Here is a 22,634-nt window from a genome sequence, read left to right as displayed (position 1 = left end):
CTCCAGCCTCAGTTCCTCCCCTGTGGAATGGGGGTGACAATCCACTTATATAGTAGGGTTGCCATGAGGCCAGATTGAGCATGGATTTGTCTGTACATGTGTGTACATATACATGCACATATAATCATATGACTGTGCGTGAACACAAATATGTGTATGATGTGTATGCCACAGTGAATGCACTTGTTCCTTGGTGTTCCGGAAGGCCTGGTTCCAAGAATCCCTGAAGACATCAAACTTCACAGATGCTCAAGTCCCATATATAAGATGGGGCAGACTGTGGCAATGTACAACTCCCAGATACTCAGAAAGCTGAGGCAGGAGGTTGGTGTAAGCCCAGGAGTTCAATGTCAGCCTGGGGAAATGGCATGAGACTATCTTACAGATTGACCAATGGAATATTCAGCAGGTGCCTGTTTATCCTTGGGACTGGTCAACACTTCCTGTCAGTATTGAGGTGGGGTAAGGTAGGCTCCTCTGGAAGGAGTTTCATCCTTAGGGAAAACCAAAACTCTATCTAGCACCTGTGCCTGCACCAGGCATCCAGATGTCTCTCCATTGACAGTGAACTCTGGGCTAATCCATGCATGAATGCTTTCCCACAGACGAACAAGCAAAAGTAGCCCAGGGCCTGCACTTTTCGCTTTGTCCTTTATTCCCATTTCGTTACAAAAATCCAAGTCACAGATAGGTACAAGGCTTGGTGCTGAGGATCCAGGGTCACTGATATAGGTGAAATGCAACCCCACCACCCCACCCCACACCCCCTACCCACCCCCAACCCCATCACTCCCCTACTCCGATAATGCAGCCTCCTGCTACATCCACTCCAGTAGTGACAAGTGCATCAGGCCCCGAAAACCTGGGCGCTGTCCCGAGGCGAAAAGTTCACAGAACCTTAGTCTCCTGGAACCGTGGCATCCTGTATAAAGAATGCTCCAATGTCCTTGCTTTAGTTGGTAAACAGATCTGTGTGCTTTCCCTTAATATTGCTTTATTACAAGTGCTCCTAAGGATTGATATTTTGACATATAGCTAAGTTAGATTCTAGGCAGTCCTTGATCCGACCTTGGGCATGGATAGCTAAGTCACTGTCCTACACAGAAATTTACCATTATCTAGGAAGAAGGAAGTTTATGACCTAAAGAGGAACCAGAGTAGATACTTAGAACTATAGATAGCTGTGTTACACCCTTATACAAGAATTTACAGCGGCCTAGGGGGAAGGTGAACTATACTATAGACTAGAGTAGGAACTATGGCAAGGGCACGAAGAAGCCCTTGACCCTGGCTTCTAAGATTAAGTGGTCCTTGGGTGGAGCTGTTTTTGATCCCAGTTGTTAACTTTGAGTTTTACCCCAGTTGGTTCCTGCCCGTTCTTCCCTGTTTGCATTCCTCTGTTTTGTGTAAGAATCCAGTAACCTCTTTGTACCTGGCCGGTGTGTCACCTAACTTCCCTATTTTCTTCTGTATAAAAAGTTTGATGCTCGATTTGACAAATTACATTCAGATCCACACTCCCTTGTGTCAAGTCTGTCTGTCAATTCCTGCCGACTCCTTGTCCACCTGCACTAGAGACCCGTTCCACGCAGACAGGGGACCAAAAGGGTCTGCGGCAGCCTCCGAACTTGGACCCCAGCTGCTGTTGCTATTTAGTGAGATTGTGGACCTTTGAGGGGTGTCCTCCCTCTGGGTGTCTCTGGTGGTTATTTGGTTGGTTGCAGTGTTAAGTGACATCACTAACCCAGAACTGCACTGAAGGCTCTGTGTGGAATGGGGAGGCTGGTTTTAGGCCTTCACGGCTGTATCACAGGAATGCAGCATCTTACCTCTCCGCTTGGTGACAACTTAGGTAGTGTGGCCACGCTCACTGGAGCATTAGAATTAGCTGCGGTGTGAAGTGAGAATTTTGGTTCCCTAAAAAATAAAACAAACAAACAAACAACGCCAGTTATATTATGAAAACCAGCTATATTATGTGAATATGTTTTTGCTTTAATCCCAGGTGTGGGCTATGGGGCTGCTTCACAGCAGGTGACTGTGATTTATGCCATGAACTAGGAGAGGTGTGATTTTTGCCCAGCAGCAGAACATTTACGTTTGGACTTCTGGGAACTTTTGAGAGGGTGTAAATTGGAGAACTCCACGAGGGGCCTAGGGTGCACCCTCAGAGGAGGCTGCTGCTGGTTCCTGCTGCTGTGGTTTGTCAAGTGGTTTGAGCAAAGAGATGAGAAGAAGTTGGAGATGTTCTGATGATGAAGACTGGGCTTTTCCCCAGGAGCCTGACATCCGTAAGCAGTAGGAAGCCGTCTAAAGAGGTCTGTGCCCCCTTCCTGTCTAACCTTCTGTCTATCCTACCTACTGTTGGGGTTTGGAAGGAATAAGGATTGTATTAGGGTTCTCTAGAGTCACAGAACTTATGGAATGTGTGCATATATATATATATATATATATATATATATATATATATATATATGAATTTATTTGAATGATTTACAGTCTGTAGTCAACTAACCCAACAACAGGCAGCTGTGCATGGGAAGTCCAAGAATCTAGTAGTTGCTCAGTCCCACGAGACTAGGTGTTTGCCATCACGCCTGGATTTGGAACTTGCTCTGTCCCAGACTGGCCTTGAAATTAGAGATCTGCTTGCCTCTGTCTCCTAGAATTAAAGGCATGTACTACCTTGCCTGGGCCTAAGCTTTTCATAGCCACTATGGCTCAAGATCTGAATCCCAGGTGTGCCCTCCATTTCTGGATTGTAGTTCAACCCAGATATAGTCAAGCTGACAACCAGGAATAGCCATCACAAGGTGGGATAAGGGTTGGAAGGGTGGTAGATATAAGAACCTAATAAAGAAGAGCAAAAAGCGCACCCACAGTATTTCCCTACCATTGACCGCTCATCAGATACGCTCCGCCTTTCTTCCGCAAGGGAGGCCATTTTGAGTGCTGGAGACATGAGTGAACAAGATAGACCTTGAGCAAGGGGACAGACAGACAGACTGGGTGGCAATAAGAGCTATCTGGGGTAAGCTGGGAAAGGGGTGCTCAAGTCGCAGGATATGTTGAGGAGAGCATCTAGGTCTAAACTAGCTAGACTGATCCTGCAGCAGGTACAGGCTTTCCTGTACTGAGAAGCAAGAAGGGGCCACTATGGCTGAGCCAGGGACCTGAACTGGCTGCCCACCCTCTAGAACTGAAGGAGGCTGCAGAAAAGCAAACTAGAAGTGTGATCCCTTGAAGGGCTGTCCGTCCTCTATGTCCACTCCATGTCGTATCTTCTTTTCTGGTCTTGATGAGTCTTGATGGGCTGCAGCAGCCAATCAGAGTCCACAGCTCCCTCTTACCAGCCAATCAGAGCCCGCAGCTCTCTCGGATCGCAGTCCACACAGGGCTTCAGTGTCTGACTTCCGGTGTCTGACTGCTAGGCGGCACATCTGAAGTCACTAGGTTGTCATCACTAGCTCTTACCTGTGCTGCTTAGGGACTTCCTAGGTGGACCTTTGTTTTATGGCTTCCCCCCTGGACCTTTCCCCACACAGCTGCAGAACATCCGTTTTAAAAGGCAACTTGAAACCGCCTCCTGTGAAGGACACAATTTAATAGCTTTAAGTGGAATTTTCCAGTTAGACATGGTGGTGTACACCTACACGTAGGACCCTGAGACAGGAGAATTACTATGAGTTTGAGAATCTGGGCTACACAGCAAGTGCCAGGCCAGCTTGGGATACACTAGCAAGAGCTTATCTCAACAAAAACAACAACAAAGTAAAAGGAGGGTAGGGTATGCACCCATTTGACCCAATAGATTGACACCTGCCAGTTATTTCATGGAGGACTTTCCCATGTGCTCAAACAAATATGTCCATCAGGGTATGTTTGGTTTGTTCTTTTGCAATTTTGTGACATCAAAAGATTACAAACAGCCTATGTCTGTTAGTATATGTTTGGTTTGTTCTTTCGCAATTTTGTGACACTAAAAGATGACAAACAGTCTGTCCATCAGTAAAGTATCTGCTTCCATGAACACTATGACATCTCCTTTTACTCTCTCACTATTTCCCAGAATCCTCTCTTCCTGCCAGTGTCCCACCTCCTATTTCCTGCCTCAGTTCATTGGCCATCAGCTTTTTTTTTTTCTTTCTTTCTTTCTTTTTTTTTTTTTTTTGGTTTTTTTAAAAGATTTATTATATGTAATATTTAAATATTTATTATATGTAAGTACACTGTAGCTGTCTTCAGACACTCCAGAAGAGGGCACCAGATTCCGCTGCAGATGGTTGTGAGCCACCATGTGGTTGCTGGGATTTGAACTCTGGACCTTTGGAAGAGCAGTCAGGTGCTCTTACCCACTGAGCCATCTCACCAGCCCAGTTTTTGGTTTTTCGAGACAGGGTTTCTCTGTGTAGCCCTGGATGTCCTGGAACTCACTCTGTAGACCAGGCTGGCCTCGAACTCAGAAATCCACCTGCCTCTGCCTCCCGAGTGCTGGGATTAAAGACGTGCACCACCACGCCCTGCAGGCCATCAGCTTTTTTCTTGACTGGTGATGCTTATAAAAAATTCTCTCTACAGTGTGTCATTGTGGGTGGACTTTGAGGTCTCAGATGCTCAAGCCACACCCAGTGTGACAGTTCTCTTCCTGTTGCCTGTGGAGCCAGATGTAGAACTCCCAGCTACCTCTGCCTGCCAGACATCATGTCTGCCTGCACACTGTCATGCTTCCCACAATGATATCAGTGGACTAAACCTCTTACCTGTAAGCCAGCCCCACTTAAACGTTTTCCTTTATAAGAGTTAATGATGGCCAGAGTGTCTCTTCACAGCAATAAAAACCCTAAGACAATCCCTTATGCTAAGGAAGACATGGTAACTGAGGGTTCAGTTTATGACTGCAGGAGATTATGACTTGCTTGTATCACAGCAGGAAGCAGCGAAGGGCCTAGAAGAGAGTAAGGGTTACCATTCTTAGAGGCCAACCTAGTTGCATGTCTTTACAAGCCACGATCCCCACCCTGAATGTTCTACAATCCCTAACACAGCTCTTCTCACTGAGGACCAAGTACTCAAACACATGAGCCCGGGAGGGACACTTCACATTCAGACGATCTTAGAGGATGTGAGGTAGGAGCTAGAAGCTGTCTGGGGACATCTGCAACATAGGGAAAGCAAGTCCTGAGTGATCCGTGGTTTGTCCAAAGCAGCCAGGGAGGCCAGAGTGTCCATGAGGAGCCTGAATGGGGCAGAGATAGGAGAATGAAGTCCAGGCAGTCAGCAGAACCTGGATCCTGTGGACCCTAAGCCATGTCGGGATGCAGAATGGTGAGCAGGGAGTGAGGGGAAGCAGAGGTGGACTCAGTTTGGTGCGTGGAAGAGGATTGTGGGAGGGGACACTCACTAACTGCTTTCAGCAGCAGTGGAAAGCTTGGGAAGGGACACTGAGTGTCTCTGCAGATTCGTTGCTACTACGAAGAAAGCTTTGAGCTGGAGACATAGATCTCTGATGTGGCACACTTGTCTATTAGGAAGGGGCTCTGAGTACATCCCCCCAACACTGCAGAAACATAGGAAAAAGATAACCATCCCAAGGGAAAGGCTGGAGGGATGGCTCAGATGCAAAGGACACAGGCTGCTCTTCTACAAGTTCAGTTCCCAGAATCCACCGGGTAGCTCACAACCACTTGTAACTCCAGTACCAGGGGATCTGATGTCTTCTTCTGGCCTCCAAGGGCGCCATCCGTGCATCTGGTACACATATATACATGTAGGCACACATTCATATACATAAAATTTTTTAAATCTCTCTCTCTTTTTTTTTTTTTTATTTCTGTAGAAGTGAAGTCTGGTTCTACCTCCCAGCCCACGCTCCTCAAAATAAGATCGATCCTCTTGTGGTTTGGGAACCCTAAAACCCGCCTATGTCTCTTCTATCCAGACATTGGCTGTTGGCATCTTTATTCACCAATCAGAAATAACTTGAGGGCAAGGTCACATAGTGTCACTTGGATCTATGTGCAGACTCTCATCTCTGGGACAACCAGGTCTTGGGCACTTGCATTTAGTATTACAATACATAGCAACAGACCAAACCTCAACAGCAACCAGCACAGCTAATGCTATTGGTTCACATAGGGTAAAAGCCTAGAACCTGGCAGCCCCAACCAATTAGAAAGTGTCTCTCACCCTCACTGCTCCATCAAAGCGACAAGCAATAGCCAAAAGCAGTGAAAGGCTATTTGTTCCGTGTGGTTACACTGGGAAGAGGAATATAGAGGTCTAGTGATGCCCGAGTCCATTTTCTTGGGGGTCCTGCATAAGATTTAAGTTTAAATAAATGGCCAAAGGTCTGCATCACTAAGCACTTGGTTCAGAGTGTGATCCCGTCCATCAGTGATCCATCACTATCTGGCTCCGCCTCCCCTACAAAGTTCTCTGACAAGCTGTTCGAGCTGTGACATCCTTTCATGGGAGGCAAGCAAGCTTTCCGTCCAGCCAGCAGCAGACTTCATCCAACTTTTTCCTATCATGAGACACCTACAAAAGTTCCAATTCCTCTAGTGTCAGGGATACCCCCACCCCACCCCAACCCCCCATCTTCCATCCCCATCTTCCCAAACCCCAGCCTTGAAATGATTCAACCTCTGTTTCTCTGCCCAACCTATAACCTTAAGGGCAAATGGTTCTGTACTGCCTGCTCTTGGAATGGCAATCATGCCTATGTTTCAGGAGGTCCTGTTAGCACTCTGGAGGCCATTCTGCTGGCCTGCCTTTGGGGACCTGGCAATGGCTTACCATCATCACCTGCCTCAGCTGCCATTTGCAGCAGTGTGGGTTGTGTATAAAAGAGAACTCTAGTTTTCTCTCTCTTTTCACCCAGCAGGTCTCTTTCTCCCTGTCTGTCCTTCTCTGCCTTCCCCTCTCTACTCTGCCCTCATGGCCCTGCTCCCGTCTGTCTGCCTGTCTACATGTCCACTCCTCTGCCTCAACCTATTTTCCAGGTTCTCACTCCTCTCCCTTCCCTCAATAACCCCCCTTTGCATGCATAATTTCTCAGGGGCACACCTGGGCACAGCCCCCATGGTCCCATAAAGATGACTAACTTGATATGCTTATGTTCTGTTCCTGTAAGCCGCCTATCTTATCTCCCAAATTCCCCATTTGGAAAGCCTCCTACCCCTGAGCTATAAAAACCTTGTTTCCCCTCACATCAGGGACTCTTTCTAAAATCCTGACTTGTGGTGAGACTGGCCTGTCCCGGGTGCACCTCTAAAATAAGGCTTGGTTGAACTAGACAATCACGGACTTGGTCTTTCTCCTTGCAATTTTCGGGCTTAACTCTGCCATGGCCAGCTAGCCACACACCACACACTGTTCAGCCACGCTCCCCTAAACCAATGGTTGTCCGCTGAATAAACAGGACCGATATACATACGGAAGAAGGAGGGCTTAGCCACCAGCCTCACGGCAGCTGCTTCTATGGGTCACTTAGCTTGTGAGCCCTGCCGGCACATGATACATTGTAGCAGCATCTCTGTGTTGTTTAAATTCTGTCTTGTTCCAACTGCTAATAGGTGGATAACTCTGGGAGTGCAGATCTTCTTAGCAGGGCAGGCCTACAGTGCTGACTCTTAATTGAAGCAACTGAAGCCAAGTTTGGCTCATTTAGGGCCTTAATGATAAGACATTGAGTGGCTTGGAGATTTTCCAAGGAATAAAGGAAGCCGAGCAGCCAGGGCGAGATGAAAAGTCTTCTCACCAACACAGTCCAGTTAAGACCTCCATATACACCTACCTGCATTTGGACCTGAAGCTGCAGAGCCACATGTCAAGTAATTCTTGCTTTATCTTTCTTGTGCCATGAGCTACGGATGCAGACTTTGACTCTCTCCAGTTCGATAAAACCAGGGACTTTGGAGAAAAAGGTCCAGCATCCTTAGATCTCTGATGGGAGATGGGCTCTGTTTCCTGCTCAGGTCCATGCCCTGATGGTTCCCTAAACATGAGATGCAGGCACTAGACTGTATAGAAAGTTGGAAGAGTGGAGTGACCATCTAGAAACCTTTGGATACCTCAGAACTGCTGTGCTTTGAATGTGGAATGTCCTCTGCAGACTTGTGTGTTTGTTATCTGGGATGGATGTGGACCCTTGAGGAGTTGGAGCCTTGCTGGGGGAAGAGGGTCATTGGGAAGTGAGTCTTGATATATAACAGCCTAGCCTGTTCCTGTTCACTTCCCCTGCTCCCCGGCTGTGGATGCAACAGGACCTGCTGGCCCCCTCTCCTGTACCCTTCCCTCCCTCCTGCCTCATGTCTTTCCTACCACAGTGGACTGTACCTCTTTAAACTGTGCACCACAAGAAACCCTCCCTGAAGTTGCTTCTTGTCAGGTATTTTATGATAGCAATGAGGAGGCAACAGGGAAAGGATTAAAGTAGAAGGTGGGCGACTTAAAGATCAGCTCTGAAGAGTTGGTAGGAGAGGGGCAGGAGGACGTTGTCACAGCAGCATTTGGGAGGTAGAGCAGGCAGATCAGGAGTTCAAGGTCATCCTTAATGACAGGAGATCCTTCTTATAAACACAGCATCAGGGTCAGCAAGATGATGGAGTGGGGAAAGAGTGTGCTGTTTTAATTCTCTGCTGGCAGCTTAGACTACACAGAAGGCAGAAAAAGGAGTGGCCATTTGGGTGGGTGGGGGGAGGGGGTTCTTTACTGTGGCTTCGTTTACAGCTGCCAAGGCTGCAAAATGGAGTTTGATCCCTGGAACTCACAGGGTGGAAGGAGAAAACTGATTTCCAAAGTTGACCTCTGCCTATGCACTATCACACACACACACACACACACACACACACTACAAAGTATATACATGCACGCACATACACACATACACACATGTGCACACAAGCACACATATATGTACATACGCACACATGCACACCACCACACACACATATACACACACACATACACACACACACACACACACACACACATGGATGTACTTGCTAAGGGGGAAAGCATGTAATCAAAATAAAAACAAAAGAGGAGTATAGGGATTATGAAGCCAAGGTAGGCTCTGAGTGTGCCAGCCAAGGAGGTGGCCTGTGACCCCAGAAGTGTCTTTCAGAGGCTAACTCAGCCTAGGCCATTGCCATTTTCCAACCTTTATTTTATTTTCATTTTTTTTATGTTTATGGGTATTTTGCCTACATGTATGTTGTCCCATGTGCATGTAGTGCTCATGGTAGCCAGAAAATGGTGTCAAGTTCCCTGGAACTGGAGTTACAGAAGGCTGTGAGCCACCACGTGGTTGCTGGGAACTGAACCTGGGTTCTCAGCAACAGCAACAAGAGTTCTTAATCACTGAACCATCTCTCCAGTCCCCACTTCCCTTTTTTGTAACGCTCAGCTTGTAGGGAAAAAAAAGTGATACTGCTAAAAGGGGGTTACCAAACCACATAGTTATTACATGGTCATGTCATAGTCTTAGCGGGAAATGGGGGGGGGGCTGCGTTGCTTGCAATATAGTAATAGTTCTAAGGTTTTTCTTGGTTTGGGAATGGACTATGGATTTAAAACTTGGGTTTTCTAGTGTGTCTCAGTCAGGCAACACTCTGCAAAAGCAATGGTGAGGCCTGGCTCAGATGCCCTGAGGCCTGCTGTTAGGGCTCTGATGTGAGTGGTAGCTCTGGTCCTGCCAGCCAGTAGCTTCACAAGATACTGATGGAGATACTGCATGCCCAAGAGGCAAATTACAGCAGAACTCAATTCTTCTAGAGAAATTGCTCTTGAAAAACCTCCTCCCTTCTTCCCAATAAATCTTTTATACCATGGAGTTTCAGCTTGTTTGTTTTGTGGGGAAAGAAATTTGACTCAAGATCTTATGCATGCTAAGCAAACCCTCAACCACTGAGTCACTGGGGGATTCTTCCTCTCTGTTGACTGGGAAGGAGGTGTTGTCATGCTCAGTGATGTAACCCCTATTTCAGCTAACCTCCCTGACACCTGTGTTTTCAAGCAACTTTCTTTCTCTCTCTCTGCCTCACTGTCTAGTCTAACTTGGCCAGTGTTTCTGTTGCTATGGTAAACACTCTGACCTGAAGCATCTTATTAGGGGAGGACAAGTTTGTTTCAGCTTGTAGATCACAGTCCATCACTCACTGAGGCAAATCAGGACAGTGAAGGAAGGCTGGCTCACTCACAGGCACAGCCACCTGCTTAAGAAGACAGCCCTAAGATGTCACTGGACCTGACGCCTCTAGTCTCTGTGAGAACTGTACCTATGCACACAACCCCCCTTTCCCATAATTAAAAATAAATCTTAAAAAAAAAAAAACAAAAAACAAAAATCTGAGCCTGGCAGTGGTGGCGCATGGCTTTAATCCCAGCACTTGGGAGGCAGAGGCAGGCAGATTTCTGAGTTTGAGGCCAGTCTAGTCTACAGAGTGACAGCCAGGGCTACACAGAGAAACCCTGTCTTGAAAAACCAAAACCAACCAACCAACCAACCAACCAAACAAACAAACAAACAAAAACCTGTTTAAAACTCTGACGACTAACAATAATAATAATAATAATAATAATAATAATAGCCAAGCATGAGTTCACACCTGTCATCCCAGCATTTAAGATGTAGCGACAGGAGGATCAGATTCAAGGCAATCTTTGGCTACAGGGTATGGCTGGCACACACTGCCCTCTACTCTGACCTGTCCAGCCCAGGGGCCAAGCATCCCCTCCCTCAGAGGCTCTTTCCTATATAATCTAAACATTTTGGTTTCTCCCAGTTTTTTCTCTCTCCCTATATGCGCAGACTCACTCTTTCTTTCTCTTCCCCTCCCCTGTGCCTTCCTCACCAAGGTGACTTCCCTGGCCTTGTTCCTTAGGATCAATGAACCCACTTGAGAGCAACTTCCCCCATTCCCATAAGTCTGTCTTTATATACTCTAATCTGACCTGAGTTGGCTCATTTCACCTGCAGAGACTAATTTATTAGAGACCATGTCTAAAACAAACAAACAAACAAACAAACATCCCAGGTATGGTGCTGCATGCCTTTGATCTCATTACTGGGGAGGCAGAGGTTCTCAGATCTCTGATTTCAAGGCCAGCCTATACTACATAATGAGATTATGTCGTGTTGAGAGTAAGAGCAAGAGAGAGTGCGAACTGGTAGACCTGAGGGGGGAAAAAACTATTTCCATGACTGTCTGGTTAAAACAAGCTGTATTGAGAACTGACTGGCCGGCTGCCTCTCCCCAAGTAGAAATTTCAGAGGGCAGCCCCGACTGGCTTTTGAGGTCTCTTTTATGGTTAAGGGTTAGGGATGGTTGAAACCATCTGTTGAGATAATTGGACAGAAGAGTGGGGGACCCAGGGCTCAAGGCTCCCTGTGGGGTGGGTAAGGGTAGGAAATGCATGATGTGAAAGAGAGGCAACAATGTATCTAGGAAGACATATTCTCGTAAGATAAAAGGGTAGTCAAATATGCCAGGTTAAGCAAGGTAAGGGGTAGACATACATCCTGGGGTCACAAGTTCAGCATAGGTTGAGAAACGTGGTTTGCAGTATTCACCAGGCTGAGGAAACAGAAACTCATTCTTGTAAGGTGTGGAAACTTAGTAACAAAGTAGGACAATGTGGCTCCTGGTTTGGTTTCCCAAAAGCCAAAAGCAACTCAGGGAAGAACAACAAACTCCAATAGTATGAGCTGTATGGAAAGAAGAAAGGCCCAGGGAACACCGGGCTTCCAGTGTTTCAGGAAAAGCCTAGGCAGGGGATCATCAGCACACTGAAAGATCCCAGTCTTCCCACACAGATGATCTTCACCAAACCCTTGCAAGTCAAATAAGGAAAGGCAATTACAGGAGGAATTGCAAATGACTCCCATACATTATGCAAATGCTTCCTCTGGGGCTAATATTTGCTGCAAATCAGACCCAGGCCTCCGTGAAAGGCAGTAGCTCTCTACCACCCTGCTATAACCCAGCTCCCCACCTCTGTCTTTCTCTGGGAGATTAGAATTAGAATAATGAAGAGTAATGGATTTATGGGTCCGCTTGTCTGGGCTATCATGCCTGGCTGTATCCCTGGCGTTTCCATGAGGCTATTTTAGAATAAGATTTACACTTAAGAGGTGGTATGTTGCAGTGTGTCTCATCCAGTCAGTTAAAGGCCTAAAGAAGACAAAAGGCTGGCCTCCTCCAACGAGGACTTCACCAGCAGAAGGCATTGCGCTGTCACCTGCAACTCCAGCTCTTTCCGGTTTGCCCCTGATAACCTTTGCACACATACCAGCAAGCATGTGTGAATGCTCCTGGTTCTCTAGAGAGTCCTAGCACTGGCAGTTACTAACTTTTAAGTATTGAGTTTAAAAGCTGCTTACTATACAAGATTTTCTCTTGTCAGCAGAGTTGCAGGGGCTTCTCAAACCATGTGGAAAGGGAGGGGCTGATTCTGCCACAGAAAGATCAATATTTTAAATTCATGCAGCATTTCTAGTCGGAGAATATGGGGGGTCTCAAACTTGGGACAAGTGGCTGAGGTGTCTGGTTAGCATATAAAAGCTGACCTGGCCGCCAGGTTCTCCCAGCATCCCCCTTCTGTCCCTACCTCTTATAGGGTGTGGCTAATGTACCCTGGCCCCACCTAAACTTCTCCAGCCCAGGGACTGGGCTACCCTTCCCTTTTCTGGTATAATCCAGCCATTTTGGTTATCTGCCCTTTTTGGTCTACCTTTTACCCTCCTGGTCTCTTGGCTCCACTCTCTTACCTCCTTTTCTCACCTGGCAAAGGGTCATGTCCACTCTGGACTCTCTCAGATGCCCCTGCCTCTTGCTACGCTCTCCCTCATAGCCACAATAAACTTTCTCCTCCACCACCCCTAGGAGCAGGCATGTTCTTCCTTTTTTATCTCTTCATTTTTTCATTCAAAGAGATGGCTCAGAGGTTAAAAGGATCTTAGATTGTCCTCTGATCTCTATGTGTACACACACACACACACACACACACAGAGAAAGAGAGAGAGAGAGAGAGAGAGAGACATGCAAACATGTACCTGTACACCTGTGCACTACATTGTGAGGCTGTGTCTCGAAACAGTAAAACTAGCAATGGTCCTGGTACCAAGGGATGGCCATGGTGGTAAAGAAAGCACCTCAGGGATTGGCTGCTGTAAGCTTCCTCATTCAGTGAGAAGAGTCACAACACACAAATGAGTACACAGAAGTAAATCCCAGTCACAATGCAAGGCGAGATCACATCAAAGAGAAGGGACTTTTGAGGTTGGGCAAGGAAGACAACACTGCCTCTCCACAGAGGGTCACTCAGGGGTCAAACTGCCAGACAGCAAGCTTTGTGGAGACTGTGTGCTTATCATTTGCAGGAAATACAAATGCTGTGTGTTTTCTCTCTTATCTGGAGATCTTAAAAGGGGAGAGATAAGACAGAAAGCACTCTGTGTATAGGTTTGAATGTGTCACAGGGGGACCAATTCCTTTGTACAATTAGCATATCCTTAAGAAACTAAAGCTGGAGACTAGAGAGATGGCTCAGGGATTAAGCAACTGTATGGTGACTTACAACTGTCTGCAACTCCAGTTCCAGGAGATCCTATGGCCTCCCCGGGCACCTGGCATGCAAGTGAGTGCACAAACATACATGCAGGCAAAACCTTACACATAAAGGTTTTTACAAAAGAGAGAGAGAGAGAGAGAGAGAGAGAGAAAGAGAGAGAGAGAGAGAGAGAGAGAGAGAGAGAGAGAGAGAGAGAGAGAGAGAGAGAGAGAGAGAAGAAAAAGAAAGGAAAGAAAATCTGGTATGTACTTATAACCCCATCACTTATGGAACTGAAGTAATTATTGTGAATTTGAGACTTGCCTGGGCCACACAGTGAGATTCTGTCTCAAAACACACACACACACACACACACACACACACACACACACACACAGGTGTGTGTCTTCTATAGCCATCTCCGTGAGTAGAGATACAGTCCTCAGAGAAGCTCCACAGGGTGAGCAGAGACTTTGACCTGAGAACAGACACAGGAACACTTCTGAAAAGTCAGCATGTTCCTTGCCCCACTTAACAATGGGGACACGTTCTGAGAAACCGAGTTAGTGGATTCCAGGGGCCTGTGGACACCACAGAGTCCACCACAGGCTCACATAAGCTCCATTGTCAAGGTCAGTCCCTCCATGTGGCTTTTTGAGGCAATAAAGACACAACTACCTGTTTGATTCCTCAAGCTTACAACTCCAGCCCCTGGGAGGCAGGGGGTTGGGGGCTTAGGCGTTAGGATGGTGGGAGAGACCTTGATGAGTCTGGCATTGGTCCAGGCTATATAGCAAGATTCTGGTTCAGAATAAGGGGCCTGTGGGATGCCTGTCAGCAGGTGAAGGTGCTTGCTGAGGGGCTTGGTCCCTTGGGTTCAATCCCCAGGGACCCACATGCTCAGGGAGAGAGCTCATTTCCACCAGCATGGGCCTCCACATACACACCACACACGCTCCTCCAAAATGAGCAAATGATAGACTGTCCATTACAATAAAACGATGCTCCAAATCTGCAAGATGCGCAGGGTTGGGTATGAGCACGATGCACTGTAGGAAGTTTTGTTCCTGGGTGTGGTCTGCTGGAGCCTGTGCCCCCAGCCCTCAGAAGGTGAAGGGAGGGAATGAGTCAGGCGTTCAAGGTCATTCTCTGCTACAGGCTGAGATTGAAGCCAGCCTGCAGGATACACAAGACCACAATTCAAAAGTCAAACAAGACAGAAGATTTTAACTTTAGTTTTGAGATATTTATCTACTTGTTTATTTGGGTGAGGTGGGGAGTCTCTGTGTGTGTGGAAATCAAAGGACAACTTAGTTAGTTCTTCCTCCCGTGTGTGTTCTGGGAACAAATTCAGATTTTCAGGCAGGAAGATACCAGATGTCAACTTCTGACATTCATGAGCATATGTATGGGCACACATAAACAAGTGCACACAATACTGCCTCACCCACATACTCCCTTCATACACACGCACACACACACACACACACACACACACACCACACCCCATACACACACTCAACCTTACTGAGGCAAGAATATTCATTCACTCTAAACTTAATGGCTTTGACTCAGGACTTGACATTCCAGCTCTATAGAGTTATAGCATTTCTCCATGGCTCTATAATGTCCCAGGGGCATCCTCCCTGTCTGTATCTCCATTTTTGCTCTTCCAAGCCCATGACAATCACTGATCTGCTTCCTGTCAAGGAATATCCCATAAAAGAAGGATAGTTGAAACAAGGAAGGTGGAGTCCTCCTTGGAGCTCAAGAGCAAACAGAGCAGGAAAGAGAGGCCACAGGGAGGAGGGTCCCCTGCAGGGCAGTGGGTGGGGACGGTGGTGCTCTGGTTAAACTTTCAGAGAGTAAGCTGATATGTTTTGTAATGTGGAGGCCGGTGCAGTGGGCCCATGCTGAGGCATCATCCTCTGGGGTACCAGTCATTCGATGGGTCTATTATAAAATGAAGTTTATTTGAGAGCATGAGAAAGGGGGCTGAGAAGGGAGCAGAGGCGGAGAAAGAGAGGGGACAGAGAAGGACAGAGAAGAGAGAGAGAGAAAGAAGGGGAGAGAAGAGGGGGACAGAGGCAGAGGGAGGGAGGGAGGGAGAGAGAGAGAGAGAGAGAGAGAGAGAGAGAGAGAGAGAGAGAGAGAGAGAGAGAGAGCTTTTATAGCAAGCCAGGCTCCTACCTGGCTGTTGCTAGGTAACTGTTGGGCTGTGCCTAGAAGAAATATTAACATTCCTCCATTTCGGTTTAATTTAAAAATGAGAAAGTAGAGAGAGGTGATGGTCAAGCGGGAATAGGGTCATCATGATCTTTAGCTCCTTCCTATTGTCTTTGGTGTGACTGTTTTGTCTCTGGGAACCTAAGAAAATTGGGATGGGCATGTTGGTCTAGTCTTAGGAGAGTTGGTTGATTCCTGGGTGTCCAGGGTCTGTGGAACCATCTGTTAGTAGGAAGGTGCAGGCCCAGTAGAAAAAGTGAGAGCAGACTGGAGCACCTGTGGGCGGCTTCTCTAGAGCTATCCTGGATGTCGTTTTTTGAGTAAATGCCTGGACTTGGCAAGTTGTTAAAATGTACATATATATTAGAGGCAGAAAATAAAGTTAAGTAGGTTTGGGAGGAAAAAAAATGCTTTCTTAGGTATACATTTGAAACCCTTAGGTCTTGGTGGTTGGGGTGAGAGGAGTCCCAAAACCAGAGAACAGAGGAGGAATTCTACCCTCTGGAATAGGCAACAGGTAGGAACTTAGGCTATTGATTGGCAGGTGTACTTACCTAGATGGAGTCTATTTGTTCTATGAGAGGTAGATCTGTGTGTTCCCATGAGCTTAGAAGTTTACAAAAGAGATAAATTTGTTAACAACATGAACAATCTTTAAGGTGAGCTGAGGGGAGACCAAAACCTTTCATGGAGCAGAAGGGGCAAGAGGGGCTTTCTCCATCTGTCTGGAAGACTGAATGTATATTAATTTAGCAAAATGAGAAACATTTTTTTTAAGTTTACATTTAAAAGACAATGGAAACTTTAATAATTTGGCCTTGTGCTATAGTTGGCCATATAGATTAAGCATGCGAAACACCTTAGTTTCTAAGTCTATGGTTAAAAGACAATGAAAGGAAACTTAAATTTGTAACTATGATAGTTGATCATATAGATTGAGCATGCGAAACACTTTAAGTCTATAGTTAGAAGTAAACCAAAGGAAGCTTAAAATTTGAACTTGTGATTATGAAAGTGGATTGTATAGTGGAATGTTTTATTAGGATTAGGCTAATTTATCAGAACTCCATTGGTTGATGTCAGGATTTTGAACCTTTGAAGTCTCAGGATAACAGGGTCATAGGAAGGGAAGAAATATGAAGCATACTGTACCTTAAATCATTTATCATCATTCAAGTTTGTATGTCTGTCAACCTTTATATCTTAAGATTACCGATCTTAAAACGCCTTCCTAGACCCTCATTTATATCTTCATAACTTAAGCCTTTTAGTTGATTATTTACCATGAGACATAGGGTTAATCACTGGGAAGCAGTCACTAAAAACTTTGTTTTTTAAGATAAGGAAGTGGCAGAAGGCTACATCTACAAAAGGCTATGTGTGAAACTTGTCTATCTTTTGTCACCAAGCCTGTGAGCAAGGCAAACCTGTCTGTCTGTTTGATAAGAGATCTGGTAGTCTTAACTAGTTAACAGATTGACTAATGAGCTAACATGGTGGATCACCTTGAAGTAAGGAGCTAGTTGTCTGGTTTCTAGCTGTCAAGCTGCAGGTAGTTTACCTGTCAACGTAATCAGAAGTCTGGGAAGAATAAGTTATAATCTAGATGTTATATATTAGTTAAAATGACAGTGTTGGTCTATAGTCCACTCCCTAAACAGTTTTCCCCAGGTGCCTATGGTCTCCATCACAACCTGGGCAGAGGCAGTCTGGCCATCAGGCCCAGAAGATAAGAAGCCTTTTCCTGTGAAGGAGAAACATGGGAGAAATGACTCACCTTGTCCTAGGCAATAGGAGACATTTAATTCTCCAGGTGTTCTCTGTTTGTCCACAGTTTAGACCAAGTCCTGATAGTGGACAAGGCAATGGGGCAGTCTTCCTCAGTGGTTATCATACCACAATCCAGGGAGAGTCCTTTATTGCTGTGCCCATATCTTCTTGCAGACCTTTGTGGGTCACTGTTAGGATTTGGGAGTCTTTGTCTGTCATAGTAAGCTTAAACAGTAACATTCTATTTAGCAGATCTCTGACAAGATTAAGAGTCAGTATCGGGGCTGGAGAGATGGCTCAGTGGTTAAGAGCTCCGACTGCTCTTCCAAAGGTCCCAAGTTCAAATCCCAGCAACCACATGGTGGCTCACAACCATCCGTAATGAGATCTGACTCCCTCTTCTGGAGTGTCTGAAGACAGCTACAGTGTACTTACATATAATCAATAAATAAATCTTAAAAAAAAAAGAGTCAGTATCTAGTATGTATGTATATCTGAGTTAGACAATTTTTTAATTATTTGCTTTAGATTGAATCTAGCAAACAAGAAGCTACATTGTAACTTAATAACAGTAGCAAAAATAAGGCTAAACATCTTTAAGACAGTGATCTTCAGCTTTTTTAATGTTGTAAACCTTTAAAGTAATATTAAAATTACTATTTATCGAGGCAGGATAGAAACTATATGAAAATCTTAACTGGAAAGTGTCTTTGGAGATCTGTTTTTAAAAGTCAGGTTGTTCTAAAGTAAGATGGTGGTGAAACAGTGACTGCCCATAATAAAGATGGTGGACAGTCATGTGACTGCCTTCAACTAAGATGGCACTAAAACTAAAGTCAGTCATGTGATTACCCTTGGTTAAGATGGCACTGCAACTGTAGCTATGCCTCTCCTCCCCTCCCCTACTTACAAAAGGTGGTGGGAGTCACACGTTACATCCTAGAATGGAATGGCATTTATTTACAGAAGTGTGGCTATGAGATGAATAGTTAGACATATAAAGAGACAAATAGACACGTTTCCCACCCACCCCCCCTCCCGGCAAGCAGGGCATTATGTGCATGTGAGGAGATCTCACCCTACCAACGCAGTAGCCTCTACTGCCATGCCATGTCAGTCCCAGCAGCTAGGCAGGTCTAGGCCAGTGTACTGCAGAGGCTGGGCTGCTTGTGTGCCTAGGGACCTAGTAACCACCCAGCCCTTTTCCTGCCACAGCTGGCTAAGAGCTGGTATAAACCAGAATGGAAAAGAAATCAGAAATAAAACTTTCCCAGGAAGTAGAGCTTTAAGACTCCCCACTGGAGTAAACAGATGGCAGCAGGGTGAGGCAGAGTGAGTTAAGTCTGAAACAAGATCTGGAGAGTGTTTTTAGAGTCTCAGGAGCAGGGAGCGAGAATGAGAGAAGAAGCTACTTGGATCAAGGATAGGACCTGAGTTGGGGATCAGGAGGAATAAAGAGGTTTGGAGTGAGGTAGGAAAAAGCTTGTACATAGAAAACCTTCCATTTTTCTGGACCACTGGCAAGAGCTGTAAAAATTCTTTCAAAAGTGCAATTAAGTGGCCACTTAGAGTCATTATCTAGAGGGTATTTAGTGTGTGAATTTGGAAGCCTTTAAGTCTAGAAGGCGTCCCAGTAGGGAGTCTGGAGGTAATGTCAAAGAGGAGATACCCATCGAGTGAGAATACAAGTTATTATTTCTATCCCTAGGTGACCCGAGGATAGACTAATAACAGAACCTGTTGCACAGGCTACATTGTCAGCTTGTCATGTGACAACTAGAGGCTGGGGGTTGGTGCCCCAGAGACCAGATCACCCAGTGCTGGGATTTCTGAGTAAAAAGGGAGGAGCCCTGTCTCGAAAAGAGAGAAATCTCACCCAAAAGTCTAAGAGGCCCTAAGTCAGGGGATCATTGAGAAGGGTCAGCCTTGGAGACTGTGAATACCTTCGTCCCCAAGGACACCAGAGGGTGGCTGGGAACTCAACAGCCCTCTGTTGGGACCAGGGGCCGTTTGCACCAACCAGTGGGGTAGATTACCAAATTGCTGATGTTTAGATGGAGAGATTTAGCAATCCGATGGCTGGAAAGCCCATGCAGCAGCGAGACCGTGAACCTTCAAGTTTGTGAACCCAGGGCTTGGGACCATTGATGTGTTTTGTGAAACACAGTATGATGCCTTATTGGATGCTGAGGTATCCCCCTAGTACCAGACATACAACAGATCTAATATAAAATGGCGCTTATTTGGGGGCATGAGGTGGGGGCTAAGAAGGGAGTGAAGGCAGAGAAAGAGAGGGGACAGAGAAAGACAGAGAGGGAGAGAAAGAAAGAAGGGAAAAAAAGCCAGCCAGGAACACACACGGAGAGAAGGGAGGGGGACAGAGAGGAAGGGAGAGAGAGAGAGAAAGTCTAGAGAGAGAGAAACAGAGGGAGGCCAAATAGTCTTTTTATAGGGAGCCAGGCTTGTACCTGATCATTGTTAGGTAACTGTTGGATAAAGCCTAGAAAAAAAATGCTAACATAAATAAGAGTTAATTTACTTATTCAGCCATACTGAGGATCAAATTGAGGTTCCTGTACTTGCTAGGCAAGGAATCCATGATGGGGCTCTATTCCTAGCCCTTATTTTATTTGGAGACGGTCTTAATCTGTAGCCCAGGCTATCCTTAAATTTAGGATCCTGATAGGTGTCTACCTCTATTCTCTGCCTGGAATTATTTTGGTAATGACTCTCAGGCAGCAGTTCTCAACCTGTGGGTGGAGACCCCTTATTTTTGCAGGAGTCACCTAACCACAGGAAAAACACAGATACTTACATTTTGATTCATAAAGTAGCAACATTACAGTTATGGAGTCACAACAAAGTAGTTTTATGGTTGGGGGTCACCACAACACGAGGAAGTATGTTAAAGGGTCGCAGCATTGGGAAAGTTAAGAACAACAGCCAGGAGTTGGAAAGATGACTGTGGGGTCTAAGCAGAGAGACCCTCCAGCTGACACTTATCAGAAAGGGTGGAGGTGCCTGGGAGTGGAAGCCTCAAAGCCCTGCTCTCCCAGCCTTGTAAATCATCCTGTTGGGCATCTGCAAGCATCTACACTCCTGCTTCATGCCCTGAGTTAGAATCGCTCTTGGCTGGGGAGCTGGGCTGAGGCATAAGCTCCCCCAAGTCCCTGTCTCCAGGTCCCATTTAACCCTGAGAATCTTTTTCCCTGTCCCATCTCCTTGCTCCCCAGGAGACAGCTTTGGCACTTCGGAATACACCTTTCCTTTTTTCACCCACAGAGCAGCTATATAGGTTTCTACACTGAAGTCCATTTTCAGTCACCAAATGAGCTACATCCCTAGCCCTAAAAAAAAAAAAAAAAAAATTAAAGATAAAACTGTCACTAGTTCTATCCCTCCAGCCCCATCCTCTGCAGGCACCTGGGCTTTTGTTCCATTCCGTTCCTTCAGCGTGTGAGTGGTCCTTCCATCCACCATATACCCTACCCAGAAAAGCCAAGGAGATAAGGAAACATTATTTTCTTTTTCCTAGGTACCGAATTTATTTGGATAATTTTTCTAATTGCCTACTATTGTTCATAAGCATCCCAGAAGATGTGACTTTACAGAAGAGTGAGAACTGTCTGGAGACTGCTCACAAGGGCAGGTTGTTCCCCAATCCCTGGAATCCCACCTCCCCCATTCTGAGGAGCTAGGAGGAGTCAGCGGCTTGCACCCCCCGCACCCCTACACACCCACACCCCAAGTTCCCAGCTCAGTTCCAGCCCTGGGCAATCCCTTTCTCTTCCACCCAGGGAGGCTCTGAAGCTGGATGGCCACGGCAGACGCTTGGCTCTTCCTTCTAGAGAAGTCTCTAATCCCCACAACTTTTCAGAGTGAAATTCGGGGCTTATGAGAGGATAGGAAGGAGGGCGGCAAGGAGAGTCCCGAATGTGAGCGCACCCAGGGCAATCTGAGTGACAGCAATGTCTGCAGCCTGTCACAGTGCACTCTAGTCCTTCTGAGCTAGGGAATGACCTGCAGACACACTGGAGCCTACTCCTTCCTGCCCCTGGAGAGCTCTCCGCCAGCCATAGCACCGAGCCAATGGTTCCACCCCCTCCTGCGGTCCACTCTTTTCTCTAGCTCGGACACTCCTTGGATGGCTCTTCTCCATTCTTTACCTTCACTTCCAGGCTGACTTCCTGAGTCCAAGGCACACAAGCTCTGAGCAGCCTCCCCAGGAGTTGATGAAAGTCGGCTTGGAACTTGGAGGAAGAAAAGTAGAAAACCAGGGGGTCGATACAAGAGTTGAGGGTGCTGAGGAGGAGCACGTAGCTCCGCCAGGACGGACTCTCACGGCTGATGTAGCCCACCACATGGGACATATTATAGGGGCCGAAGCAGACGAAGAAGATGAGCAGTGTGGCTGCAAGAAGCCCCATTATCCTCTTGCGCCGGCGCCGGCTGGCTCCCCGGCTCAGAATCCACACCAGGCGACTGTAGCAGTAACTGGTGATACACAGGGGCACCATGAAAAGGACCACAGCCATCTCTAGTCGCACAGGCAGGAGGATGGCCAGCTGGTCCTCCCGGAATTCCAGGTAGCAGGTTCCATTGGTCCCCTGGCTATAGGTTGCATTTCCCCAGTATTCAGTGACGTAAACCACGCTACAGTGAGCCGATGCCAGGAACCAACAGACTACACTGACCAGACCGGCCTGGGCCAGCCGGGGCCGGGTTTTGTACCACAGTGGATAGGCCACGCTCAGAAAACGTTCGATGCTCACCGCCGTCAGGAAGAGGGAGGTGAGGTAAATAGTGGTAAAGAAAAGGAACCCAGAAAGGGGACAGAAGATGAAGGGCAGAAGCCATCTCATGCCACATGCTGCCTCCACCATGCGAAACGGCAGGAAGAGGAGCAGGAGCAGGTCCGAAATGGTCAAGTTTAGCAAAAGTAAGTCCACAGCCACTGGGCGTCGGCGCAGCTTGCCCACGAAGACCACCAGGGCCATCACGTTGAGGGGGAGTCCCACGAGGAACACCAACAGGTACACGGAAAAGAAAAGCCAGTGACTGCCAAGAAAGACGCTTGTCCCCAT

The 22,634-nt window shown here is 46.6% G+C and overlaps 1 protein-coding gene across 1 annotated transcript; it reads right to left on the bottom strand.

Annotated features, from left to right (window-relative positions):
• Nucleotides 1–21,674: 21,674 nt before the first annotated feature.
• Nucleotides 21,675–22,634, bottom strand: Ffar3 (free fatty acid receptor 3). Its single transcript, XM_021166640.2, has one exon. It carries the CDS (start codon nucleotides 22,632–22,634, stop codon nucleotides 21,675–21,677), a length of 960 nt encoding a protein of 319 aa, XP_021022299.1.

This window comes from Mus caroli, unplaced genomic scaffold (assembly GCF_978045245.1).
Source record: "Mus caroli unplaced genomic scaffold, Mus_caroli_1 scaffold_8, whole genome shotgun sequence".
Lineage (NCBI taxonomy): Eukaryota > Metazoa > Chordata > Mammalia > Rodentia > Muridae > Mus > Mus caroli.
This window is presented reverse-complemented; position numbering and strand designations above follow the sequence as displayed.